The 27,888-nt window shown below is 39.3% G+C and overlaps 1 protein-coding gene across 1 annotated transcript; it reads left to right on the top strand.

Annotated features, from left to right (window-relative positions):
- Positions 1-266: 266 nt before the first annotated feature.
- Positions 267-26,582, top strand: CTSO (cathepsin O). The gene is made up of 8 exons (XM_045084860.1): positions 267-635; positions 8,796-8,904; positions 9,863-10,002; positions 12,136-12,303; positions 13,963-14,084; positions 21,678-21,841; positions 22,405-22,497; positions 24,928-26,582. The coding sequence occupies exons 1-8, from the start codon at positions 483-485 to the stop codon at positions 24,960-24,962; spliced, it is 984 nt and encodes a 327-aa protein (XP_044940795.1). The 5' UTR covers positions 267-482; the 3' UTR covers positions 24,963-26,582.
- The last annotated feature ends 1,306 nt before the right edge of the window (positions 26,583-27,888 follow it).

The following is a 27,888-nucleotide window of genomic DNA, read 5'->3' as shown; positions in this document are numbered from 1 at the left end:
CATAACTGCAAATTCCTGTTAACGTATTTATAAACATCTGCTGAACGAATGAATGCCTTTGTGTCAATTCGCTAACATTTTGGAATTAGGTCCTAAACGTTAGAGACCTCCGCAGCAGGAACAAGGCCAAGAAAAATTCAAATACTGCCCGAATCTTTCAGTTTTGAGATAAAAGGAAGAATAGAGGACTTCGTTCTCGAAGCAGGCGCATCGCCTGGGGAATGACTCTCCAGCTCTCCTCGAACAGCTGGGAGGTGAAGATGCCACAAACATCCGCGAAACCGCCACAGTTCCCCGCTCATCGCATCCCCAGGCCCGGGGCCCTGGGGACTCAGGGAGCGGCCGAGCGCCCAGCGCCGTGCACCCGGCTCCGCCGCTCCCGCCCCGCACACCCAGGAGGGGAGGAGCCGAGGAATCGAAAGAGAAACCCGGGGGAGGCGGGGGCACCGGCGGCCGCCGGGCGCGGGGCGCGGGGCGCGGGGATGGAGCTGCGGGCGCTGCGGCGGTTCTGGCTGCTTTGCTGCTGCTGCTGCTGCTGCTGCTGCTGCCGCGGCCGCGGCCTCCCCGCGGACCCCCGCGCCACCCTCACGGCGACGGAGCCGCGGAGCCGCGAGCGACAGGCAGCCGCCTTCCGGGTACCGAGCGCGCGCCGCTGTTTCCTAGTCGCCCCTGCTGCCCGGGCTCTGGGCTTGGGGCAGCGGGTTGGGGGGTGGCGGGGTGTCGCTGAGAGCCGCCACTCCAGGGGGTCACCCTGCCCGCACTTCGGTGACGGGTTTGGGCTCCCGGAGAAGTCCGCAGGCCAACTTCCCCCTCCGTTCCGCACGTGCCAGCCCTCCCCTATCTGGGCTCTCCGAAAGAGGGGATGTTGCAGGTTAGATCTGTCACCGTGGGCCTGTGGGATGAGCCCAGAGTCATCAATGGATGTGTTCACCGTATTCGCGATCGGAAGAAGCACCCCTTTGGGCAGTGCCCTGGACCGTCCTCATGGCCTTCCAAAGCGGGTCCTTTCAGAGTCTCTGGAACCGGATTAAAAGCGGGAGCGGCCGGACGGGTGTTCTCCTTCCGCAGGGGGGCGCTGGTGCCCGCCTGTGATCGGCTTGTTCTAAACAAAGAGCCCGCGTTGGAAAAGCTCAGAGCCCTGCCTCTGTGTGATTTCCCTGAGCTGGGGCTCCTCAAACTTGTGCAGCAACCTTCAAATTCGTCTTGACTTGCTGGAGACGGATTTGGAAAAAAGGGAAGCATTTCATTTCCTTTTCACATTATTTTCAAAAGTCCTCATAAGAATGCTTAGATTTTAGCCCAGCGTTAAACCTCGGGAATGGCCGGAGGTAGCAGAGTATCAATAGGTTTTTCCTGTAACCTAGAGATACCGATTTAAAGCTTGCCTCATTGTGTTCTATATATCTGAGACCACTTAACAACTTTTTAAATCATGAAAGACGTCATCATTTTATTATAAAAGAAAATTGATTCATTCTGACTCAAAGGTAAAAATTTAGTAGTATTGTTTGTTGGAATGATATTTAGTTTTTTGCTGGTATAGTCTTGGGATTTCTCCTGGAGTTCTGTAGCTGTACTCTTTTCTGCTCCTCCTGTCTCCCCTAGAATATTCCAGTGTTTAGGAAGTCGCAGCCTTGCCTGATTGTGCCCGCTCTTGTTTTTTGCCCAAACCAAGATGTGTACGCTTGTCTCTGCTTTATTGCTTTTGAGTTACATTATAGCTTTTGAAATCAGAGGCACTGGCACAATTGCTGGAAAACAAACTTTGTGCCCCTGTATTCGGCCCCTGTCCTGGGCTTGGTTGCCTATGGTGGTGACCCAGACCCTTTAGGGGAAAAAAGTCAATCTTATCTATACTGATAATTTATTCATTGGCTGAATAAATAAACACACTGCTGTCCTCCTCAAGAAAATCATGTTGGAGGATTGGAGGCACAAGGAGGCCAGAGTAATAAATATATTTTTAAATATATGCATAAACAATGAATTTTGGAACAGTGACAAAAAATTAAACAAAATTTTAAAAAATATATGTAATATATATCTATTGACTTATATAGTTACTCATATTGGTCCTGTGAAGTGGTTGCACCCAGGAGGCAAAGGTCTGCAAATTCAACTCTTCTCAGGAAAAATACAAGGATCCGTAACAGGAAATGGAACATTTAAGTGAAGGAGGTCAGTTATGAAGACTTTTAGTACATTTAAAAATCTTGAGTTGAAAAAGCCTGGGAAAGTTTTCAAACCAATTGCTTCTAGTGGGAGTTTACTTCACAAAATGGATACCCAGGAATGAAAGTGTTTAGACTTTAAAACACATCACTGGAAAGTGGAGCACCTCGTGGTGTTAGATTCTAGTTGTCTGGACCTGGAGTAGAGGGCTGGACACAGGCAAAGATAGAAAAGGCCTTGCTTCCATGGTACCCATGAGCATTTGGAAGAATTCTTCTGACCAGGCAGGAGAGATTAAAGTATGTGATAACCAAAACTCATAACTACAACTCTACAACGCTTTACTCCTTTAAGATCATGTCAAGTTATGAATTGGCAGAGATTCCCCACTGTTTAACCATCTGGTAAATTATGTGCAGAATCTAGAAAATGCCCTTGTTTCACAGTGAAGTTAAAGTTTAGAGGGAAAAAAATTGGGACACCCATGGGTGGCTCAGTTGGTTGAGCTTCTGACTCTTAGTTTCAGCTCAGATCATGATCTCGGGGTCATGGGATCCAGCCCCTTGTGGGGATATCTGTGCTCGTGGGGAGTCTGCTGGAGATTGTCTCCCTCTCGCTCTGCCCCTCCACCACTCTTTCATCCAAGCGCTATCTCGCATTCTCTCTCTCTCAAATGAATAAATCTTTTTTAAAAAAAAGTTTAAAAATTAAAATAGAATCGTAAAACACTCTGTGTTGGGCCAGAATCTATAGATGCCCTAAAAGGTAGACAAATCCTGAGGACCAAGAGCTGTAATCTCTGGATCTTTGTTTCTTATTTAGGGATAGCAAATAGGTCTCATCATGTTTGCAAAAGGATTGATTAATAGTAGCTGCCTGAAATATGGCATTGGAAAGTATTCAGAGAATTGCTGTTGGAGACAGTTGGAGAAAATGTCTAATTAATTAATAATGTCTTTGATGGTGTTGGGTTCAGAGAATGGTGAAAGAGTCTTGTCATCCCTGCCATATGTATTTTCATAAATTCCTAGGACTATTTCTTAAATGGAAGTTAGATGGCATCTATGACACTTGTTGACAAACTATCACCACATTATTGTTGGTTGAAGACTGGGCCACTCTATGGTTTGTTATGGTATGCTTCTCAGGATAACTGATGGAGGGAAAACGGATAGCATCCCCAATCTGTGCTCTTCCACTGCTTTAGAAACTTTCAATGCCGAGGAAAATCAGAATGGAGGATTCAGCCTGCTCCTCTTTGTGCTGAAACCCAGGTGTGCACTGATAATTTACCGATGCTCATTATTTCACCACAGAAAAGTTCATATTCTTATGCCTTTGAGAAGTTACAGACCCAATAGTGGAACTATAAAAGTCATATGCACTCACTTCAGAGTGATGTTTATGTGCCAATACAAATGTGATTTGTGCATAAAATTTTAGAATCTTCACTTTAAAATTACTGGCATAAAATGATATATGTTACATTGTTAAAATTATATATAATTGTTAGGCATGTTGTTTATGCATAAATATAAAATAGTAGTTTATGTATAAATAGAAAATTTTACAATAAATAATCCTAACTAATAAGTCACAGATACTTGGCCATAATCAGCCCCTTGAAATCTGGATTGTCTCCTCCAAATGAACTCTGGGCAAGAATGCTTTAAAGCACATTTTCTACCTAGCATAGATAGCTGAATTTGATGTAAGGTACTGTTGTTCAAGTGGGCATTTTCAATGATTCTAACTTAATGCCTGCATTGCCAAAATGAAAATATATGAGGACCTTAAAATCTTGGATCAGAGTTTATTCATTCATTTGTCCATTTTTTGATATGTTTGCCTGTTTCGTGTGTGTTGAGTTTGAGGAGTTAATTATAGATCCTGGATATCAACCTTTGTCCATCTGTCCATTCATCTATCCAATATTTTCATATTCACTATGTGAAAGGAGCTGATCTGGGTTTTCTGATTCAGTGGGGGAATAAGACATGTGCCAACTTCTAAGAATTATAGCCTAACAAATGGATATTGTATACTTGAACATTGTACTAGAATCCATTTTTCAGTGAACAAACAGAAAAATGTAAAGAGTAATACACTAGAAAAATTATTCCTTCAATCAATTCTCAAAGGAGTATCACTTTAATTCAGTCTTTATGTGCATGTACAAGCAAATACTAAATGACAACATATTTCTTTTTATTGTACTCTGCATGATAAACATACATGCATATTATTTTTATACAGATGTCAGCACAACATATACAAAATCCTTTGTGCTGGTGACTTCTGTAAAGCAGGAATTTATTAAAGTATATATTTTTATTGTTCTAGTAGAGGCCTTCCCAACAGCTGCACTGTCGACATTGTGGAACCAATAATTATTGGTTGTGGGGAGCTGTCCTGTGCCTTGCAGTGTGATTAGCAGTGTCCTTGGCTTTTACCCACTAGGTGCCAGTAGTGTCTATCAAAATTGTCTGCAGACAGTGCCAAAAATCCTTGGGAGGGAAGAGGAGGAAGGAGGGAGTTTCCCTCAGCTGAGATTCACTGATCAAAGATTTACAACTCTCAAGTCTTAAGAGAAATTCTCAGCGATGCTCCCACACCGCATATAAACATTCTGCCTCTCGGGCCATCCCCAGACTTACTGCAACTTCCAGAAACGAAAGCACCAGCAAGGAGAACGTTTTAAATCCATCTGTGAAATGTATGATTTGTCCTATACCAAACCTCAGAACCTCCAAGTGAGGGCTGTTGAGGGAAAAGCTAAAAAACAGAAGTGGGAATGAGTTTAGAGCCCTAAAGGAAAAGTCACCTTACAAAGCACCTGTGGCTTCTGCAGTAACGTCAGTGTACAGCTTATCCCAGCAAAGCATGAAATGAACTCATTAAGGGAGCACACACCACAGAGAAAGTACAAAATAGATCACCATCCTACGACCCGTCTGTTTTTCACACATCTGCACGTTTCAAAACTAGTAATGCCGTGTGCTATATACTCCTCAGAACTTGACTGTCTTCTTTCCTAAGTGACCTTAAGGCTCAGGTCTTTCATTTTAATATTTTATATGGTTTTAGGCACATTGACTCGACTGTAGGTATAGTCACCATACTATAATACCATTATGGTCTCTTCCATGGTCTTATGTTAAGATCATGTGGTAATTGGTCCTTTACCTAGGACTGATTCTATGACAGAGCGAGTTAACATGAGGAGCTCCATAGACTCACAGTTTGTGATGCTTCTGCGAAATCTGCTCTCACAGAAGGAATCGAAATGGACCAGAAAAGTCACTTGGAAGAGTAGTCAATTCCAGAAATTAAATACAGGGCTTTTTAAAATTTACGTGATTTGAAACCCTGTTAGGGGGACTTGATTTATGTCTTACTGTTCTAGCAAATAGGAGAATAAATATTCTTGGATATACTGATAATATTATTTTACTGTGAAATCTGTTTCTTTTGATCGATAACTGGTCATTTCTAATTGCATGACAAAGATTAGCTCCATATTAATCTAAGAAAACCTGAAAACATGATCTTTGAAGGACATTTTCTATGTCCAAATGTTCTGTGTTTAAAGGGGGAGAAATATTCTGTGTTTAAGGGGTGAAAGAAGATACAGCACAGGAGTATTGAATTTAACATTTTTTCTGTAATTTGCATTTTCCAAACATTATCTTATTTAATTCTCACATTCTGTCAGGTCGGAATTACCCCATTTGTCAATGAAAAAAATAAAGACCCAAGAGGCTAAGTAGATACCCAAATATTGCATGACAATGTGGTTAAGACATTTGTTACAAAACTGAGAAGAAATTAGAGAAATTTACTGTGTGTGCATATAAATGTAGAGAATTATGTTTTGTTCAGAATTCTCATGGGAAGTACTTTTAATGTTATTAGTGGTCTTGCAAATTCAGAAAAGGGGGGATGAGGATTAGTGGTGGGGAGAAGGCAAAACGGAGCACTTTGGGGTTTAGAGGTCTTTGGTTTTTGCAAGAAGTCACGTTGTAAATATCAGATATCCTTAGCGTGGGCTGTGGACAGCCATGAAATGACAGGAATCAGTGCACTGGAATGACATACAAAATCCACAAATGGGATTCTTTTAGAAGTTGGCCTCTATTTGATACAGGGGTTTCGTAGATTCCCTCAATCATGACTCAGAAATTTGCTCTCAAGTACTGTTTGGTGAGGATTTTTGTCACGAAAAGATTTTGAATTTTGTCAAGGGCATTTTCTGCATCGACTGAAAATATGATTTTCCTTGCTTTTTAAAAATGCCATTAATATGGTATATTATGCTGATTGGTTTTCAAAAGTTAAACCAATGTAGTATTTTTTTAATGAACCTCACTTGGTCATAAAGCATTGTCCTTTTTATATATTGTTGGATTTGATTTGCTAATACTTTCTTAAGGATTCCACATCAATAGCCATGAGGGCTATTGGTGCATCGGTCTATTTTCTTGAGATGTTTTCGCCTGGTTTTGTAATCAGTGTAATACTGACCTTGTAAAATAAGTTGCAGGGATGCCTAGGTGTCTTAGTCATTTAAGTGTCTGCCTCTGCTCCCGTCATGATCCCAGAGTCCTGTGATGGAGCCCTGCATGGGGTTCCCTGCTCAGCAGGGAGTCTGCTTCTCCCTCTCTCCCTTTTTCTCCCCCATATGCTCTCTTTCTCACTGACTCTCTCTAACTCAAATAAGTAAGTAAGTAAATTAATTAATTAATTAATTAAAATAAGTTGCAAAGCATTCGCTTCTTTTTTATTTTCTCCAAGGATGTGTATAAGATTGATATTATTTCTTTTTTAATTGTGTAGAGTTCACCAAACAAGACATCTGGGCTTAGAGTTTTCTATTTCTCATACATTCAGTTTTGCAATTGGTGGTGTCTGAGGAGTGTGTCCATTTCATGCACACATTCATAAAACTTCCTGGTTTACCGTTTTCAAAATACTGTTCTTCTAATGACTGAAGCATCCATAGTGACAGCCCCTTCCTCGTTCTTGATGTTGATCATCTGTGTTTTATCCTTTCTTTTTTCATTTCCTATCACAAGACCAATGGCTGAGAGAAATGGGGAGAGGTTGGGAGAGCTACCTGATGGCAGCGCAACTCTGATCTAGAGTGAAGGAGGGAGGGAAGATAGATTGGGGGAAGTGCTTTAGATGGCTGTGCAGCCAAAGGAAGGGTCAGAGAGACCCTCAGGGCTCAGTCATTGGCTAGCGGCAGCTTGTGGGAACTGTGGCCTCTCTTGTGGTAATTCAGCACACAGCACACAACCCCCCATAGATGGAAGTCTGTGAGGCCCATTCTCACGGCTACCATTTGCTTTCCTATGCATTTTTAGTGTCCTACATTCTCAATGCCCTGCTTAGTCTAGCCCACAAAGATGTTCAACCAATACTTAGAAAATGAATGAATTTTAAATTCCTTAGCAACTAGCAGTCTCTGGCTCATGTTTGTCACATGGAATATAGATACATGCTTTGTTATTTCTGTTCTATTTTTGTATTCATGCATCTGCTTTCTAAATTATATTCAGAACTCTGCTTTATCAAGATTATTCTTAAGTATGTAAAATTCATTTAGTAACTCTTTATTATTTCATTAACGGTCCTTCCAGGCACGGTCAATAAGGATGTAGTAAGAAGATGATAAGTTCCAATAATAACTTGCTTCAAAGTAAATAGCTTAAAGCTGTTACGGGCATGATGTATATAAAATGTCATTGGTGTATTTATTCAACAAAAAATGTTAATTAAGCATCCATTGTGTGCCAGGCTTGTGCTCAGGGTGGGGAGTGCACTGATGAACAAGACAGACAGGTCTCGCCCTCATTTTACGTAGAGGTTTGTGAGACAGACACACAATAAACACGTAGATCCATAAACAAATACATATGAGCTAGAGTTGGAAACTTACCTAATGGTAGTCTCCTGAAGTTGTATTTATCCTACACAGTTGGTTAGCATCAGGAAATTGAGGCATGTTCTCACAGAAGACAAGCTTAAGATAAATTATTACAAAATTCAGAGCTGAGGAATCTGTAAATAATGGTCATGTTTTCCCTCCAGATACACAAGTTAATCTATCTTCTGGGAACATCTGCAGCTGCATTGCTATCACAAAGCCTTTTTACCTGTAATGAGCTGGAGAGAGCTATTAAGCTGGAATAGAATCATATTTATTATTTACTGATTTTTTTGTGCTTTGTTACATAATGCTGGGAAATTCAAAGATACAAGCACTCCAAATTCATAATTTTTTAACCTAATGAGTATCTCTTTGTGACAGTTTCTACTAGGATCTAGTGTTTATTTGCAATAAACGTATTTAGTGCTTTCAACATGCTGGTAAAGAGGAATTATAAATGGATAAGACATACCTTTCCCAGCCTCAAAAATATACCTGAAACCAGATAATAGTTTTCATACAAATGTTTGTAAATCTGATCTAGAGGTCCTATGCAATCTTTCACTGTGATCAGTAGGAAATAAATCAAGCTTTGCTTCTAATACCTCAAAAATATGTCCAAGTTAGTTACACATATATTGCTCTGAAAAGTGAACATAGGTGATGTGAATTAATTTTTTTCTTCTTTTAGGAAAGCCTTAATAGACATCAATACTTGAATTCTGTATTCCCTCATGACAACTCCAGTGCCATCTATGGAATAAATCAATTTTCTTATTTGTTTCCGGAAGAGTTTAAAGGTACTGTGATATTGTGCTACTAGTTGTTTGGTTTCCTGATTTTGATTTGTTTTCTTAATTGTTGAGGAATCATTTAATTGTGAATCTAGTAAATTGAGTGATAATTAACATTTGTTAAATACTAAATGTCAAGCATGTAAATACCTGGCTACTGTCTTCGGATTATCTTCTAATTAAGATCTAAATGTTATAGATTTTTCCATGTAGCTGTAAGGGCCAATGTTTCACCCCTTCTGCGCATTTTTTTAAGATGTTATTTATTTTACAGAGGGAGAGAAACAGTGAGAGAGGGAACACAAGCAGGAACACAAGAGAGGAAACCCCGCAGAACAGGGAGCCCAACACGGGCTCAATCCCAGGACCCTGAGATCCTGACCTGAGCCGAAGACAGATGCTTAACGACTGAGCCACCAAAGAGCCCCCATTCTGCATTGTTTTTTAAGATTTTTATTTATTTATTTGACAGATGGAGATCAAAAGCAGACAGAGAAGCAGGCAGAAAGAGAAGAGGAAGTAGGCTCCCTGCTGAGCAGAGAGCCCGATTTGGGGCTCGATCCCAGGACACTGGGATCATGACCTGAGCTGAGGGCAGACACTTAATGACCGAGCCACCCAGGAGCCCCCTTCTGCATTTTTTAGTGCTATTTCTATCCTAGACATCCATTATTCCATGGGTTACGATAAAGCTAATGATATCAATTATACTCATTTTTATTACTGACTGAGTTCTATCAGACAAGTCATTTTATGTGGCAGCTCCAGTCCTGTTGTAGGAATTCCTTAGTTTTCAGTGAGTACATTTTGAGTTATGAAAAAGTATAAAGGAAAACCACAAACCTAGTAGCAGGCTATACTAGAAAACTTCTGTTTGTGTTTGAAAAATGCCTCCAAAAAGAATCCCAGGAGGCCCTCCTTATGGCGTATGTTGGCTGTATTTTCATTTCCTTTTTCTCTTCAGCTATTTATTTAAGAAGCAAGTCTTCCAGATTGCCCAGATACAGAACAGAGGTGCAAACATCCATACCCAATGTATCTTTACCATCAAGATTTGACTGGCGGGACAAACATGTTGTAACCCAAGTGAGGAACCAACAAACTGTGAGTTTTAGGGGTTTTCTTTTTCTTTCTTTATTTCTTTTTTTTTTTTTTTTTGTCTTTTTTAAATCATCTTAGCATGCATGGGAAGTCATCTTTGAAGTCCAGTTCAATCAAACTTGTAGCAGAAGCCATATCTCTGGGTAAATCCACACTCCAAATACCCAGAAATGACAATGAATGGAGAATCTCTGATGAAATGAGAGGCAGATGTCAAAGCAGGTTCTTTTTTTTTTTTTTTTCCAAAGATTTTATTTATTTGAGAGGGAAAGAGAGAGAGAGCATGCAAGCGAGAGCACAGGAGCAGGGGGAGGAAGAATCAGGCTCCCTGCTGAGCAGAGACCCTGATGCGGGGCTCGATTCCAGGACCCTGAGATCATGACCTGAGCAGAAGGCAGAGGCTTAATGCACTGAGCCACTCAGGCGCCCCGAGGCCGATTTTTATTTTAAAGATAAACCTACTCCTCTACACCCCATTGGCATAGGGAATGACAGCTGACCAGGGAAAATCGACCCCATAACTACAGCGATATAGTCTCAGTTTATCTGAGTGGAAACCTTACCATGTCATTCAGCCTTCCCATTTAAGGTGTTTTAGACCAAGCAGTTTCTCAGTCACCATCTAGTTAGGATGATTCTTTTCTCCTCGGAATATAAATCTATCGCTTTTTTACAAATATATGTATTATTATGATTTAAGTTTTACCACCAAATAATTTGCTTTATTATTGAATTCATAAAGAAGAGTGAATTAGTCAGAAACAGAATCCTTCCAGGAAGTGTCTACTTTGTATTAAAGGAATACAATTTCGTTAGTAATCTTGAGTTAAAGAAATATACTGTAGAGATATTTTTGAGCAGAAGCTGCCCTCCTGGGTCAGCTATTGGGAGATAAGCTAGCTCTAGGTATGGTGTCAGCAACCTGTACTCACTTTTCTCAAAGGGTGGAGACCCGGACATAGAGTTCCTTAGTGCCTATTTTCCTATGCCATAGGCACTGGGCATAAAGACATAATAAGACATGGCTCAACACAACCCCACAAAGATAATCAACTGTTCTTCCTTTCTTTGCCTCACTGTGTAGCCCATGTCCTGGGATGAAGTCAGTTCTGCCCAACTTCAAATCTTACCGTTACCTCTGCCTTTTCTATGGATCCTTCTTCCTTGTGCATGAAACTTGATTTCATTTCCTCCATTTTCTCCCTATTTTTTCAGGACGAACCCTTTCATTCTTTCATTCCAGTTAGTCCAATAAAATCAAGTTATTAGATCCAGAATGAGGAAGATTGTCAGCTGACATTTCAATGAGGAATGGCCAGTATGGGTTTTGATTTTTATGATGTTTTATGCATATCTGTGATATGCCCATGCTGGCACTTTGGCAGCCTAGAAAGTAATTCATTCAGCTCCTGAGTCAATCAAATAATGAGCACAGCTTGGATGATGTATATATCTTCACCCCATGTCACCTCATCACTGCCTCTACCCTTTAGGATGGAGATGGTGGATGCCATAGAGGCAGAAGGTCAGGGGAGAAACAAGAGGGATTGAAGAGTGGGTGGGAGTTGGCACACTTCCTAGAAACAGAAGTCATGTCCAGTGAACTGATGAGTCTTTAAAAGACCATCCAGGGGGTGCCTGGGTGGCTCAGTGGTTAAGCCTCTGCCTTCGACTCAGGTCATGATCCCAGGGTCCTGGGATCGAGTCCCACATCTGGCTGTCTGCTCAGCAGGGAGCCTGCTTCCCCCTCTCTCTCTGCCTGCCTCTCTGACTACTTGTGATCTCTGTAAAATAAATAAATAAAAAATTTAAAAAAATTTTTTTTTAATTAAAAAAAATAGACTGTCCAGGTGTTCTCTCACTCTCTGAATCTCACTTTCATCTTGCATTGTCTCGTTGACCTGGGTGGTTGCCCATTTATCTTTAAAAGTTACATTTTGGGGCTGAAGTGAGAATTTTGGTTTTTCTTTTCTTTCGTCTATTTGAAAATCTATAGGCTGCGCATTACTATTTTGTAGGCCTCCAGATTCTGCCCACTTTACTTGACTTGTTAACTCGTGATAATTAACGATGTGGGTGAACTTGGTTTGAACATTATTTGGTAATAAATACAATGCTGTTTCTCTTTTTCAACAGTGTGGAGGATGCTGGGCCTTCAGCGTGGTGGGTGCTGTGGAATCAGCATATGCAATAAAAGGCAAGCCTTTGGAGGACCTGAGTGTACAGCAGGTCATCGACTGTTCCTATAATAACTATGGCTGCCAGGGAGGCTCCACTCTCAGTGCTTTGAACTGGCTGAATAAGGTGACTAGTTTCTCAGCCTTCTAAACTCTTCGTTTCCTCTTCGGTTTAGTTAACATGCCTTCAAAATTAAATTAGTTTACTCTCAGATATACCAAAGAATGTTTTTATTTTTATTTTTTTGAAGATTTAATGTATTTATTTGAGAGAGAGACAGAGAGCACGAGCTGAGTGGAAGAGGGAGAAGCAGGCTCCCAGATGAGCAGGGAGCCCGATGGAGGGGCTTCATCCCAGGACCCTGAGATCATGATCCACGCCAAAGGCAGATGCTTAACCAACTGAACCACCCAGGCACCCCTAAAGAATGTTTTTAAATTCAGAAAGTTTGATGGCCAAAGTCTGAATCCCTCAGAAGATTTGAAAATGAATTGCTTTCAGGCAAGTCAGCTACTCAGCGATCGAAGTGTGGAAAATCTTGCCTTCATTTGTTTTCAGAAAAATATGTGTTTTTTCTCAGCATTTTTCAGTAGGTGAATACTTTCTTTCATAGTTATAGATCACCTAATGTCCCAGAAAGATGAGAACCTATGATTACTTATTTCTATAGAATCTTGGAATATTGCAATTATAAGGGACAATAGAAATCAGCAAATTTAACCACTCTTTATGTAGGTGAAGAAATGAGACCTGAGAGGTGAGATCATGTTGCCAAATCAGTAGCTGAGCCATAACTGTGTCTTAAGTCTTCTATCTCAATGGAGGGCTTTATCCAATACTCCAGAGTGTCCTCCATTTCTTGGGAGACTCTCTGACATTGTCCTGTATCCAGGGCCAACTGCATGAAGCCAAACCATGAGGATGTTGTTATGGTTTGTAAAAGTCATCAAGCTGGAATTTCCCAAATTGGAATATTCTTTCCTTGTTCGCTTGCTGTATTTGGAGTTGCTACATGCTGGAAGCTTCTCTGTACACATCAGGGACAACAAGGAATTGTGTGTCCCCTGGCTTCTGTAAGCCCAGAATCAGAAAAGGAGGATTGTCTACCAACAGCTAAAAAATCTGTGACATAGGCTAGATGTATGGCATAGAGAGATGTAGGTGGAAAGAATGCTTGATCTGGCCATTGCCTGGGCTGGGTGAGTCTCAGAGACTTGCTGATGGAACCAGAAGCTCTGGAAGGAAAATGAGTTGCCCTGTTGCAACCTCAGGAGAAAAAAAATGGTAAGACTATTATTAAATGTAAGGAGGCTCTAAGGAAGGAAGTTAGAGGAAAAACGAGAGTAGAAGAGAAAGATACTGAGTTAACTTAGTATGTCCATAACAAACACCTAAAGGTTGAATTTAAGAATTTAGGTTATTTATGGGGGTGCCTGGGTGGCTCAGTGGGTTAAGCCGCTGCCTTCGGCTCAGGTCAAGATCCCAGGGTCCTGGGATCGAGTCCCATATCGGGCTCTCTGCTCAGCGGGGAGCCTGCTTCCCTCTCTCTCTGCCTCTCCATCTACTTGTGATTTCTCTCTGTCAAATAAATAAATAAAATCTTTAAAAAAAAAAAGAATTTAGGTTATTTATGAATTTAGGTTATTAAGATAACCTAAAAATAGCCACATGACGAGGATGTGGCCAACTTGAATCTTATTTGGACACATCATAGTAATTGCTGTTTGATTTCTAAAACAACTGTGTTTTAAATAGAGAACCCTTTGGATGATTATTTTCTTTTAGACGCAAGTAAGACTGGTGAGAGATTCAGAGTACCCATTTAAAGCACAGAATGGCCTGTGCCATTACTTTTCTGATTCACAGTCTGGATTTTCGATCAAAGGTTATTCTGCATATGACTTCAGGTAATTGTCTTATTCTGTTGTGTCTCTGTCTGCATTTCATAGTCTCTGATCTATTGACCATTTGGAATCAATAACTGGATTGATGGCATTAATGAATACAAGTCATAGTTTTAAGACCTAACTTTTTTTTTTTTTTAATTTTTTATTTTTTATAAACATATATTTTTATCCCCAGGGGTACAGGTCTGTGAATCACCAGGTTTACACACTTCACAGCACTCACCAAATCACATACCCTCCCCAATGTCCATAATCCCACCCCCTTCTCCCAAACCCCCTCCCCCCGGCAACCCTCAGTTTGTTTTGTGAGATTAAGAGTCACTTATGGTTTGTCTCCCTCCCAATCCCATCTTGTTTCATTTATTCTTCTTCTACCCACTTAATCCTCCATGTTGCATCACCACTTCCTCATATCAGGGAGATCATGTGATAGTTGTCTTTCTCTGCTTGACTTATTTCGCTAAGCATGATACGCTCTAGTTCCATCCATGTTGTTGCAAATGGCAAGATTTCATTTCTTTTGATGGCTGCATAGTATTCCATTGTGTATATATACCACATCTTCTTGATCCATTCATCTGTTGATGGACATCTAGGTTCTTTCCATAGTTTGGCTATTGTGGACATTGCTGCTATAAACATTCGGGTGCATGTGTCCCTTTGGATCACTACATTTGTATCTTTAGGGTAAATACCCAATAGTGCAATTGCTGGGTCATAGGGCAGTTCTATTTTCAACATTTTGAGGAACCTCCATGCTGTTTTCCAGAGTGGCTGCACCAGCTTGCATTCCCACCAACAGTGTAGGAGGGTTCCCCTTTCTCTGCATCCTCGCCAGCATCTGTCATTTCCTGACTTGTTGATTTTAGCCATTCTGACTGGTGTGAGGTGATATCTCATTGTGGTTTTGATTTGTATTTCCCTGATGCCGAGTGATATGGAGCACTTTTTCATGTGTCTGTTCGCCATCTGGATGTCTTCTTTGCAGAAATGTCTGTTCATGTCTTCTGCCCATTTCTTGATTGGATTATTTGTTCTTTGGGTGTTGAGTTTGCTAAGTTCTCTATAGATTCTGGACACTAGTCCTTTATCTGATATGTCGTTTGCAAATATCTTCTCCCATTCTGTCAGTTGTCTTTTGATTTTGTTAACTGTTTCCTTTGCTGTGCAAAAGCTTTTGATCTTGATGAAATCCCAGTAGTTCATTTTTTCCCTTGCTTCCCTTGCCTTTTGCGTTGTTCCTAGGAAGATGTTGCTGCGGCTGAGGTCGAAGAGGTTGCTGCCCGTGTTCTCCTCAAGGATTTTGATGGATTCCTTTCGTACATTGAGGTCCTTCATCCATTTTGAGTCTATTTTTGTGTGTGGTGTAAGGAAATGGTCCAATTTTATTTTTCTGCATGTGGCTGTCCAATTTTCCCAGCACCATTTATTGAAAAGGCTGTCTTTTCTCCATTGGACATTCTTTCCTGCTTTGTCGAAGATTAGTTGACCATAGATTTGAGGGTCTATTTCTGGGCTCTCTATTCTGTTCCATTGATCTATGTGTCTGTTTTTGTGCCAGTACCATGCTGTCTTGATGATGACAGCTTTGTAATAGAGCTTGAAGTCCGGAATTGTGATGCCACCAACGTTGGCTTTCTTTTTCAATATCCCTTTGGCTATTCGAGGTCTTTTCTGGTTCCATATAAATTTTAGAATTATTTGTTCCATTTATTTGAAAAAGATGGATGGTACTTTGATAGGAATTGCATTAAATGTGTAGATTGCTTTAGGTAGCATAGACATTTTCACAATATTTATTCTTCCAATCCAGGAGCATGGAACATTTTTCCATTTCTTTGTGTCTTCCTCAATTTCTTTCATGAGTACTTTATAGTTTTCTGAGTATAGATTCTGTGTCTCTTTGGTTAGGTTTATTCCTAGGTATCTTATGGTTTTGGATGCAATTGTAAATGGGATTGACTCCTTAATTTCTCTTTCTTCTGTCTTGCTGTTGGTGTAGAGAAATGCAACTGATTTCTGTGCATTGATTTTATATCCTGACACTTTACTGAATTCCTGTATAAGTTCTAGCAGTTTTGGAGTGGAGTCTTTTGGGTTTTCCACATATAGTATCATATCATCTGCGAAGAGTGATAATTTTACTTCTTCTTTGCCGATTTGGATGCCTTTAATTTCCTTTTGTTGTCTGATTGCTGAGGCTAGGACCTCTAGTACGATGTTGAATAGCAGTGGTGATAATGGACATCCCTGCCGTGTTCCTAACTTTTTGCTAGAGAGACTAATGGAGGGCTGTCTAGAGATGTTGTTTCTTAAATATGATCTTATTTTTTCATTTGTGTTTATAATAGAATTAACACATTTAAATCCGTGTAAGATATAAGTTATCCTTACCACCTTGCTTTAACAAACGGAGTTGCCGTGATTATCATTTGTATATTTCAGTCTCACTGTTGAAGTGATCCAAAATTGCTTTGTATAGACTCCCCAGTGAGTATCAAGCAGTCTCCTTACCAAGAAGTATCCTTTTGAACATGCTTGCATTTTTTTAAGGCATCAACCATAAGAAAAGCATGAACTGAAACATTCTTATTAGAAGCAAGTGAGACTATATTACTGGAGGTAGATTATGGGGCACAGACTACGGGCACGATGGGCGTGCAGGGTAGATGAGGACAGGCAGAGGAAAGGGACTAGTGTGGAAAGTTGAATGGCGTGATGACTTGAATAGGTTCAGGGGCGAAGAGTCATTACAAAAGGCTTTAAAAGTTCATGAAAAACTGAAATCCAGCTAGAAAATCATTGTGACCCTTTGATACAGTACAGAACAGGGGTTCAGGGATAATAGAACAAAGGAAATTCAAATAGCTTCTTTTTTCATTTAAAAAATATATCTAAAGGAATCTTAGCACAGTCCTTTGAAACAGAGAAAGCAGAAAGTAAATTATATTCAGCTGAGGTGACAGACTACCCCCAAACATACCAATACAGAATATAAAAGAATCTCTTGATCCAGATGGTGCCAACCCATGAGATCTGAAGGAAATCAAGGGTGAAATTGGATCATTGAACAAAATGGAACCCGTCTAAGTAAGCATACATGTACCAGAGGCCTGACAGATTGTCAGCACAGCTCCCATTTACAACAAGGGCTCTTGGGGTGACCCTAGGAACCACACACCAGAGAGTCCCAATTCCACAGATGGCAGGTTACAAAGAGTCTGTAATAAAATGTCCAGAGTCACCAAATACATTGTCCTACATCTTTTTTGAGGGAAACACACTCTCAAAAATGAGGAAGTGTGTCTCTATAAGCTGTCCATTCCTTTAGAGTGTAAGTGAAGCATGCGCACAAGAAGTAAATAGATTTTCAAAATATCACTTAAAAGGTTATAAAAAATGTCACTTAAAAACTTGAAGGAATCCCTGATCATGAGTAGCAAAATAATAATAAAAAAAAAAAATAGGGAGACATATAGAAGAAGAATAAGCATGAGTCTGAATTAGAGAGATTTGGAGAGAGAGAATGTAAAAGTCACAGGCATTGGACCTGAAGCATGATTTGTCTAACCCTTTGGTTAAGAAGAAAGAGGTCCCAATTAAAAAAAAAAAAAAAGAAAGAAAAAGAAAAAATTGTTTACACTGGACATAAACATTCTGGTAATAGAGTGCTAATGGTATTAGACTCTGCATGAAGATCTTTCATTGATTTACTCATTCATTTGAATATGTATTGAACATTGTTTCAAGTTCTGGGGATTCAGCAGTGAACAAAACAGACAAAAAAACCCTGACTGCATTTTAGTGATAGGGACAGACAATAAAACAAAAATATGTACTGAGTGCTAGATGTAATTATTTCTACAGAGAACTAAGTAAAACAGTGGGAGGAAGAGGAAACATCAGGGGGTATACAGTCTTAAAAAGAATGACCAGGAGGGGCTCCTTGAGAAGATGACTTTTGGGCAAAGACCTCGAGAAGTGAGGGAACCTAACCATCTAGACTTCTGAGGAACAACTGTTCCAAGCATAAGGAGCCGTAAGTGCAAAGGGACAGAAACATGTGTGGCATATTTAAAGAAAAATGAGGAAGCCAATGGGACTGTAGATGGACAAGACTAGTCGCAGATGAGGCAATAAAGGTTATCGGGTAATACCCTTGGAGCAGTGTTAGAAAAATGGTCTTAGGGGCGCCTGGGTGGCTCAGTGGGTTAAGCCGCTGCCTTCAGCTCAGGTCATGATCTCAGGGTCCTGGGATCGAGTCCCGCATCGGGCTCTCTGCTCGGCAGGGAGCCTGCTTCCCTCTCTCTCTCTCTCTGCCTGCCTCTCTGCCTACTTGTGATTTCTCTCTGTCAAATAAATAAATAAAATCTTTAAAAATAATAATAATAATAATAATAATAATAAATTTTAAAAAAAAAGAAAAATGGTCTTAGACCTGAGACATCATAGGTTATTACCCCTCATAGAATATGAAGCCCCACAGAATATATTGATGGATTTTATAGAGGGAATGAGAGAAAAGATAGTTAAGGATGATGAATCTAGGCTTTTTGGCCTGAACAACTGAAAGAATGGAATAAACTCTTACTTGAGACATGAAAGTCTGAGACAGGAACAAGTTCAGGAAGGAATATCGACCTCAAGCCGTGATCCCTAGAAATACTGTAGGGAAATCGAGAAATGAGAGTAGCAGGAAAGCAGGGTTTCCTTACCAAACAAATTAGTACTGCGGGTACTTACTGATCCTACTGGGGAGCTCTTGGGGCCAAGGTTAAGTAGACAGTTCAGAGTTATCTCACCCAGATTGATGTTTACTCCCTTCCATGTCAGTTGAGGGTGCTGCTAAGGAAGAGATGTGGGGTGAGCTTGATTTCCTGGCTCTTTAAGAGAGAAGGGCCTCGGGAAAAGAGCTTCAGGCCTCCTTGTTGGAAACCTGGCCAATTATACCACCATGGTTAGGGCCAGAGGATGTGGGAAGATTTTAAGAACAACTGCTGTAGTAAGGCCCCGGACCAGGCCCCTGACACATCTGAGGTTCCTGAGACTCAGGGAGGGTCACAGAACTAGTAAGGTAACTATAGGGCCACATTAAGCATATGGAAAAAGGTTTGATAGTATATCCATTATCAACAATATGGATTTTGATAGTACATTTGGCCTCCAAACAACATGACTTTGAATTGTACATTCTACCTCTAAGTGATTTTTTTTCCCTCAAAAGTACAGTATAGTACAGTATTTTCCTTGTGATTTTCATAATAGCTTTTTCTATGACTTCATTGTAGAAATACAGTGTTAAGTACATATAATATACAAAAGATGGGTTAATTGATGGCTTATGTCATCAGTCAATCTTTTGGTCAGCAGTGGACTATTAAGTTTTGGGGAAGTCCAAAGTTAATTGTGGGTTTTTGACTGTGTAGGGGTTCAGCAACCCTAACCCCCAGTTCAGTGGTTATTGGGCTAATAGTGGAAATTAAAGCGCTGTTAGGAGTATATTTTAACTTGCCAACATCTTTCTGAAACGCAAGAGATAACAATGCTAGTCATTTCTGGGACTAAATGGAATATTTCTGGACTATGTCATATCCTGTTCCATATTTTTGATCTCTTTTTTTAGTTCTGCCTCAAAGCAGAGACTACTACTCAGTTGCTTTGATTTTACCATGTTAATTATCCTCTACATTCTAAAAAAATATTTTTCCTTCTTGATCTTTCTCTTTCCATCATGCTCTCCCTGTCCCTGGAGCTTTGATGTCATGTATTTACAGTTTATCTTTTGTCATCTTACAAAGGTAGAGATGCTTGTATACTCTTTAACGGAGATAATCCTATTTGTCATATTTGGATAACAAAATGTTCAAAAATTTGAATATAATAAAATATACATTAAAACATATGCTGAACAAAACTGGTTTACCAGGTAATTAGAAATGAGGAAAGGGAGCGCTTTCTTTTAAATTCAGAGTGTAATTTATGTTAGGCACGCTATAAGTTTATACCTGCAATTTTCTCCTTAGATTGTTTTTGTGACAGAGGTGACTTCAGTCACCTGCTAGAGTCACTGACTCCAGTGTCACTGGAATGACTCCAGTCTATAGCTGTAATTTGAACCCAGCTATGCAGAACTTCAACACCTATACCCTACCATGATGCCTTGTAGGAATTTTGTAATTTTGCCTGTCTTAGGATAATCTTAATGGATACAGGTTATTATTACAGCAGTGAAAATTAGAATTGACTGCCTATAGATCTCCAGAAAAAGATCTTCACATTAACAGGTCAATATGAATAAACGTTTAGAATGAATGTGCATGCAGTTTCTATCTCAGTAAATTCTCTTATGCACTCAATTCTTTTTCCCATCTGTGGGTAAAACGTCCCCTTGGTAGAAACTGATCCCCTGCAGGTTATGATAATAGGTTATTTACTCTTTGGCGCTACTAATCTACTCATGGCTTGCTGCAGCAATAAAATACCAAATGCTATCTTAATGGTTTGAAATATCAGTAATTTGGTTTCAGTGTCCTTCACTCATCAGGCTGACCTTTAAAAGGGTAAATAATGGTTTAATCACATACTTCCAAGATCGATGATGACCAACTGTTATGTAACAGACTTTATCAGTAGGTGTCCACGTGTGAGAGCAATAACGGGGTCTTTCACAGACTTCGCAATCTAGCCCTGGTTCTCTTGGCATCTTTTTTTTTTTTTAATTCTGCATTTATAGCTTTATTTTAAAATAATAGCAATAAACCCATTACATGGCAACCTGTAACACACTTTTATGAAAAAGATATTTTTTTCCCCAAACTGAGACATATAAATAAGTTGACTGGTATCGCTTCAGATTTTTCTAGATCTTTTTTATTTTTTTTTTTAATTATGTTCTGTTAGCCACTGCATAGTACATCCTTGCTTCTGTCGTATAACGACATTTGCCACTTTTGTGTAACGTTCCCCTCTGATTTCTGCATTTGGCGTTCATTCACATAAGTTGGTCAGTCTCTTGATTCTCACATGGTATGGCACAGTTATCTCACGCATTTAGTCTTCTCACTTCCCTTATTAACAGAATCCCCCTATTATAGCTTGATACTTTGCCAGCTAGCTACAAAACTCCATTTCCTATTTTCCTTGGAGCTAAAGTTAACTGAGTACTAGCCAATGAGATCTATATAGACCTATGCAGAGCGTGTGTATTATCTATATAGACATACGCAGAGTACGTGTTTTACTTTTGGGAAGTCTTCTCAATAGGAATATTGTACTTCTTTCTTCTTTGTGCTGTCTGGAATATATGTTAAATGGCAAGAGCTCCAGCAGCAACCTTAGACCATTAATTGACCTTGACAATGGAAACCTCCCATGGTAGAGCAGAATACAGAAAGATTCTGGCTTCCTGATACCTTGGAGCCCCACAGAAGTCCTCGCCTACCCAATCTCTCAGACCTCTAGTTTCCATCTTTAGGTCTTCTGTAATTGCAATCGAACCTACTTCTAACCATACATGGATTAAATAGATTATTTTTTATAAACTAGCTCTACCTTAAAAACAACCCCTTAACCTTGGATTTTCTCTTCTGGTAGTGACCAAGAAGATGAAATGGCAAAAGCACTTCTTACCTTTGGCCCCTTGGTAGTGGTAGTAGATGCAGTAAGCTGGCAAGATTATTTGGGAGGAATAATACAACACCATTGCTCTAGTGGAGAAGCAAATCATGCAGTTCTCATAACTGGATTTGATAAAATAGGTAAGTCTGATAAGACTTGATTGGTTGCTTTGCAGCTTGAACTCTGACTTACAAATGATCACCATCCTTTAAAATGTTGAAATTTGGTCCTTCCATGTCTAAGTCGTCCTAAGACCTTAACAACTTTTCAGTAGACTTCCAGGTTAAATACCCTGTCATGGTCCTCCCTATCAATTTTGAGGACAACCTTGTTAAAATAACAATAATTCTTGATTTAAATAATGTGCATTCTCCACCTGGAATGTTTAGAATAATTGTTGGGGGAAAAGAAGTGTTTGTTATTTTAATTGTATTTTTCTAAAAATTCTTTTTTTTTTCCTTTTCCTAATTCCCAGGAATTGTGTGTATGTTTTCATTTCATGCTATCTGATTCAAATATATATTTTTCCATTACCTGGAGTGTGACACTAAGTGCAGCTCAAGTTTGCTTAGCCAGAATCACATTAAATTTTTAATCTCTTGCTCAGAGCTGCTATACCTATCAAGAACTAACTCTTTAAATTAATATGCTTCACAACAAAATTTTAACTTTTCATGGTTTGTTACCATCTTATGTTTTGTAGGAAATACTCCATATTGGATTGTACGGAACTCATGGGGAAGTTCATGGGGAGTAGATGGCTATGCCCATGTTAAAATGGGAGGCAATATTTGTGGTGAGTCATGAATTCATGTTTAAAACTTTAGGCTAAATGTCCAGGCAGACACTTGGAACATATTAAAATTACAAACCTGTATGCTCGTAATTTAAGTCCATAGTCAGCTTCCAATGGACTCAGACCATTTTTACAGTAATAATTTTCATTCTCTAGCCAACTGATAAAAATAAAATAGTGTTCCTTGAGGAGACACATTGCACATGTTCACATTTTAAAAGGAAGAGAGCTTGTAGTGATAACAAGTATAACGTGCAAAATATAATAAGATATACTACTAATAAGATAGAGTACTAATTTACCAGGAGGCTGAGATGCTCTGAAAACATCTCCAAAATTTATTTCCTTCATTTTTTTCTAAGTACGCTTCACACCCAGCCTGAGACCTGAACTAACAATGCCAAGATCAAATGTTTCACACTCCACTGACTGAGCCAGCCGTGCACCTCCCTTATTTATTTTTTATAACTGAATCAATTTTCCTAATTTGTGCACCACAATACCTGCTCAAGAATATAAAGAATTGCTTTTTCTTTGTGTCAAAATATATGAAAATCTGAGCATTAGGCTTGTTTCTGATTTAATATGCCCCTTGTTACCTACAGACTCAAGCATAACACACACCGGAATTGAGGGGCTGAAACAAATACCAAATATGCTTTTTTGCTGAATAACAACTTTGTTTCTGGTTAACCACAAACCAAATTAAAATAGCTAGTCAAGTATTTTTAACTTTATTCTAAAACCTATATGTAAACATATGTTCTAAAAATTTTAATCTAGGAAATCAGCACAGTTTATTAATCAAGTTTGACCTAAACTATATTGCATATGAAAGCAATCATTTAATTTCTTATTACAATGATTCCTAACGTACATACAACTTTTTTAAAAGTTGTAGAACCCTCCGGAGAGTGAGACTGAGAATAGAGAGTTATAGAAAAGTTCGAGAGCTGGGATGCCTGGGTAGCTCAGTCGGTTAAGTGTCTGCCTTCAGCTCAGGTCATGATCTCGGAATCCTGGGACTGAGTCCTGCATTGGGCTCCCTGTTCAGCAGGGACTCTGTTTCTCCCTCTCCTTCCACTCCTCCCCCTGCTTGTGCTCACTCTCTGACAAATAAATAAATAAAATCTTTTAAAAAAAAGAGAGAAAGAAAAATTTAAGAGTTTATATTTTGATTCAAGCTAGTGAACACTGGCCAAAGGTATCATAAAGTAGAATCCATGAGAGTTAATCAGCGGTCTGGCCTATCACCCCAATAAAATATTTTTCTGAAATTACTTATGAAGGAGAGTCAACATTACAGAAATCTTCAAGCCAGAGGGCTAGCAAACCAGTCAGGCCTCTACTTTTTAGCATCATGGGGGCTTTTCCATTGTTGGAACTTGCAGATGCATTACCGCTGCCGTTCATTGAGCCTCTGCTGCTAAACCCAAATTATCTCAAACTGTCAAAGTGGTGATACTTGGATCTGGATGAAGGTTGTTTTTTTCAAGGCTCTGGCAAGAGAGTTGCAAGAACATAATTCAGATGCTCGTTCATACTTGCCTCCGTTATGACTCCGTATCCTACCCCCACCACCTCTTCTTCAGCCTCCAGCTACTAGGGTGAGCTGGAATAATCGCTCCTCTCTACTCGTGTTCCAGTGGGATCCTCTATGTGCCTGCCTGATTAGTAATTAAGCAGAGATCCAAATCATTCCAGAAAATGGATATTTCCTGAAAGTTAATACCTGATGATGATCACATTTCTCTTATGAACAACACAGATAGTATTCTATGGCTCCAAGAGATTTTAAAGACATAGCTAATTACAGTGAAATCCAGTCTTCAAATGGACTATTTATTGCTTTTACCATGATGTTGAGATCTATGGTCTTAGGTGCTAAGAAAGCCTAGCATATTTGTGATTTATTTAAATTTTGCTAAAGTTCAGATCTTAGAGTTTGAAGTTTCAAATTTTATTTAAAACAATCCTATAAATTATTGTATTCCTCTAAGCAATACCTATGAGTGTATTTCAGATACATTAATCTATTTAGATAATAAGTCTTTGGGTTTTTGTGGGTTTTTTTTTTTTGTAGTTTCTTTAAAAAAATATTTTATTTATTAATTTTGCAAAGACAGAGAGGGAAAGAGTACATGAGTGTGGGGAGGGGCTAGAAGGAAAGGAGAAGGACAAGCTGACTCCGCACTGAGCATAGAGCCATATATGGGGCTCAACCTCACAACCCTGAAATCATGACCTGAGCCAAACCAAGATTCGGTTGCTTAACTGATTAAGCCACACCGGTGCCCCTGTAGTTTCTTGAAACAAAAATGTTAGTCTGTCTTTGAAGTTACCATGTTTATACTGTCAGCTACATGCATTACTTTTTTTTTTTTTATTTTGAAGGAAATAGACTAGCACTAATACTTTCTTTTTCTCTAGGTATTGCAGATTCTGTCGCTGCTGTATTTGTGTGATATGTTGGGAAGATCAAGGGACAGCAATAAAAATGAAGGTTCATAATGAGATGTGGCAAAGAACTCCATTCCCAGCGCTGTTCGCCTTCAGGCCACTGGCTCCATGGCCTAGGAGGACTCTGTGGAACAGTTTCTAGACCCTGGGATGAAGGACACTTTAGGAATCTCTTCGATTTGAAGAGGATTTTATCTGGCTTGATTGTTGTTTTTGTTTGTCTTTAATGATATACTTCCAGTAGGATTAGAGGGGATAAGAATTTCTTTTCCTCTGTCCAATATCATCCCCAGCCATAGCTCACATTGATATACAAAATTGGTCAGCCTAGAATAAGGTGTGCTCTCACAGTTATCATCACAGCCCTCGGAGACGGAATTTCTTAATTGAAAGGCCAATTGCTTTACCTCCACAAAAGATGCTTACCCTTGAAACAGTCGAAAGGTCATATAGAAAGTAACAAAAGGACAAAAACCACTTTTTAAGAGAAATTGATTGAAATTAAAGGACCAATATGGTGACTGTGTGGTAGGAAAAATTCCAGGAGCATTGCTTGAGAGACAAATTACTATTTGGAAAATTTTGTTGTCAATAGGCTTCCAGGAGGGTGTTATTTCTTCCTTTGTCCTCCCTGTATTGAGGGGATGCCTCCCACTCTTTTTTCTTGTTCTTTACTGTAATGCTCCAGGTGGTTCGGCTTCCCTGGCTAGAGAAGTCTCATTTATCACTTTCCATTTCTATTTTATAATCATTTACTTGGCTCCATTTGCCTCTAAGCCTTTATCAAATCAGGATCTTACTTATCTGTTCCTCCCCTCATTCCTAGGCACCACCCCTTTCAAAGCCCAAGCCTAGCAATCTGGGCTATCAGTCAAGCTGACTTTCCCAATCTGTGTTCCCACTTTTCTGCTTACTTTTCTCAGACTCCCATACTAACCACGTTTTTGTGTATCCTTTTGGCTTCTACGTGGTTCCGGTTCTCGATGCCAATGTTTTCTTTAGCAGAAGTCATCATGTGTGGGTGTGTGGCAGTGTAAGAACCTCAGAGCAGAAGAGCTGATCTTCTGACTAAATATAAGTACAATAAGTACTTATTCAATATTCAATGGATTCATGTAAGAAAATCATATCAAATACTGCATATGTAAACATTTCTTCTCTGAAACTTATGGTTGCTTTCTAATGTAGACTATCTTAATGAAAACAAAATTTTAAATGTAACGGCAACCACTAAAAAAATTGAAGCCCTCCCATTTTTCCTCTCACTTTTGAGCTTTATCTATCCCCTTTATTAGAAAGTGAAAATCAAAAACAAAACACTATCTTTCTTTGTTTTACACCAACCAGAAGCAATCTCAAAAAAAATACTGTTGACTCAAATTTAGAAATGTTCCAGGAAGAAAAATATTGATATTCTGATTAATATTTTAATTATCCAAATATGTCAGAAGGGGACTTTGTGCTGGTTGTTTTAGCTTGTATTTATTTACTGATTTTTATACACTGTAAGTGCTTTCCTGATACTCTTTTTCAAATGTTAAAGACTTTTTAAATTACAAAATGATTAATACCTCTTAGCTGTTCTGGATTTTGATGACATTTATAATAAAACAACCTATATTTGACTTTGATTGAAGTAGACTCTTGATAAGAGCGTGACCTACATTTTGTGAACAGTGTTAATGTGCTTAATTCCCATAAGCTTTTCTCAGTTCCAAATCCATATATTCAATTTTTGGTTGTCTCTATAGACACCTGAACCTCAATGTCTATAAAATTAACCCCTTTGCTTGCCCCCTTCTAAAAAAAGCAGAAAAAAAAAAAAAAGAAAGAAAAAGGAAAAAGAAAAAACTTACACACCTTCTAGAGTCTCTATTTTGGTTAACAGCATCAATATTATATAATCACCCAGTCAGTAGAAGTGAGGGAAATGTTACTGAATCAGGCCAACTACACTTTAGTAACCCACCACTTAATCACCTACCTTCCCTCTGTTTCTACCCTCCTTTCCTAGATGCATGTTCTTTCTTTATGTCTCAACTCTACTAGTCAGTAGTCACCAAACCTTACGTCTCCTAACACAGAGGTTCTCAAAGTATAGTCCCAAGACTCGAAGCCACATGAGAACTGATAAAACACTTTATTTATTTATTTGAGAGAGAAACAGCACTCCCTGCTGACTGTGGAGCCTAATGCAGAGCTCCATCCCAGGACTCATGAGCTCATAATCTGAACCGAAACCAAGAGTCAGTCACTCAACAGACTGAGCCACCCAGGTATCCCAAGACACTTTATTTTTATAAGTGCTCCAGGTGATTCTGATGGATGCTATTATAATCCATTTACTATGTGTCCCTGGATTTGCATTTCTGTAAGATATTATGTTGTTTCCCTGCTTTAAACCATTCAGGAGTTCCCCAATGCCTAAAAGATAACATGCCAACTCTTTTGAATGACCTTTCATAGAGAAGCCCCTTTCTACCTATTTGCCTCAATCTCTGCTGTTCTATGAGGACATATGCTGTGCTCCAACCATAGTAAGCTACTTGAAATTCCCCCAGTGGGGCTAAAGGGAAAGCAGCGAGATTTTCACATAATAGTTAGGAGTCATAATGAAAATCGTCAAGATGTTCCTGGATGTTATTTCACAAAGATCTCAAAGTGAATACTAAATTAGGCAACCTTACACAGACTTTGTGACTTATTTAAAAATTATAACTTAAAGTGGATCGTTAGCACTAGAAGCAAGTTTGAGTGGGGCAAGGGTAGTAACTGGCATTATAAATGGTTTTGACTTTTACATTAAGAATTACTTTTTTTTTTTTTAAGATTTTATTTATTTATTTGACAGAGAGAAATCACAAGTAGATGGAGAGGCAGGCAGAGAGAGAGGGAAGCAGGCTCTCTGCTGAGCAGAGAGCCCGATGCGGG

The sequence above is a fragment of the Mustela putorius genome, unplaced genomic scaffold (assembly GCF_011764305.1).
Source record: "Mustela putorius furo isolate JIRA1106 unplaced genomic scaffold, ASM1176430v1.1 tig00000056_pilon_pilon_pilon, whole genome shotgun sequence".
NCBI classification, from domain to species: domain Eukaryota; kingdom Metazoa; phylum Chordata; class Mammalia; order Carnivora; family Mustelidae; genus Mustela; species Mustela putorius.
Note: the sequence above shows the minus strand (reverse complement) of the source record. Positions and strands in the feature narration are given on the sequence as shown.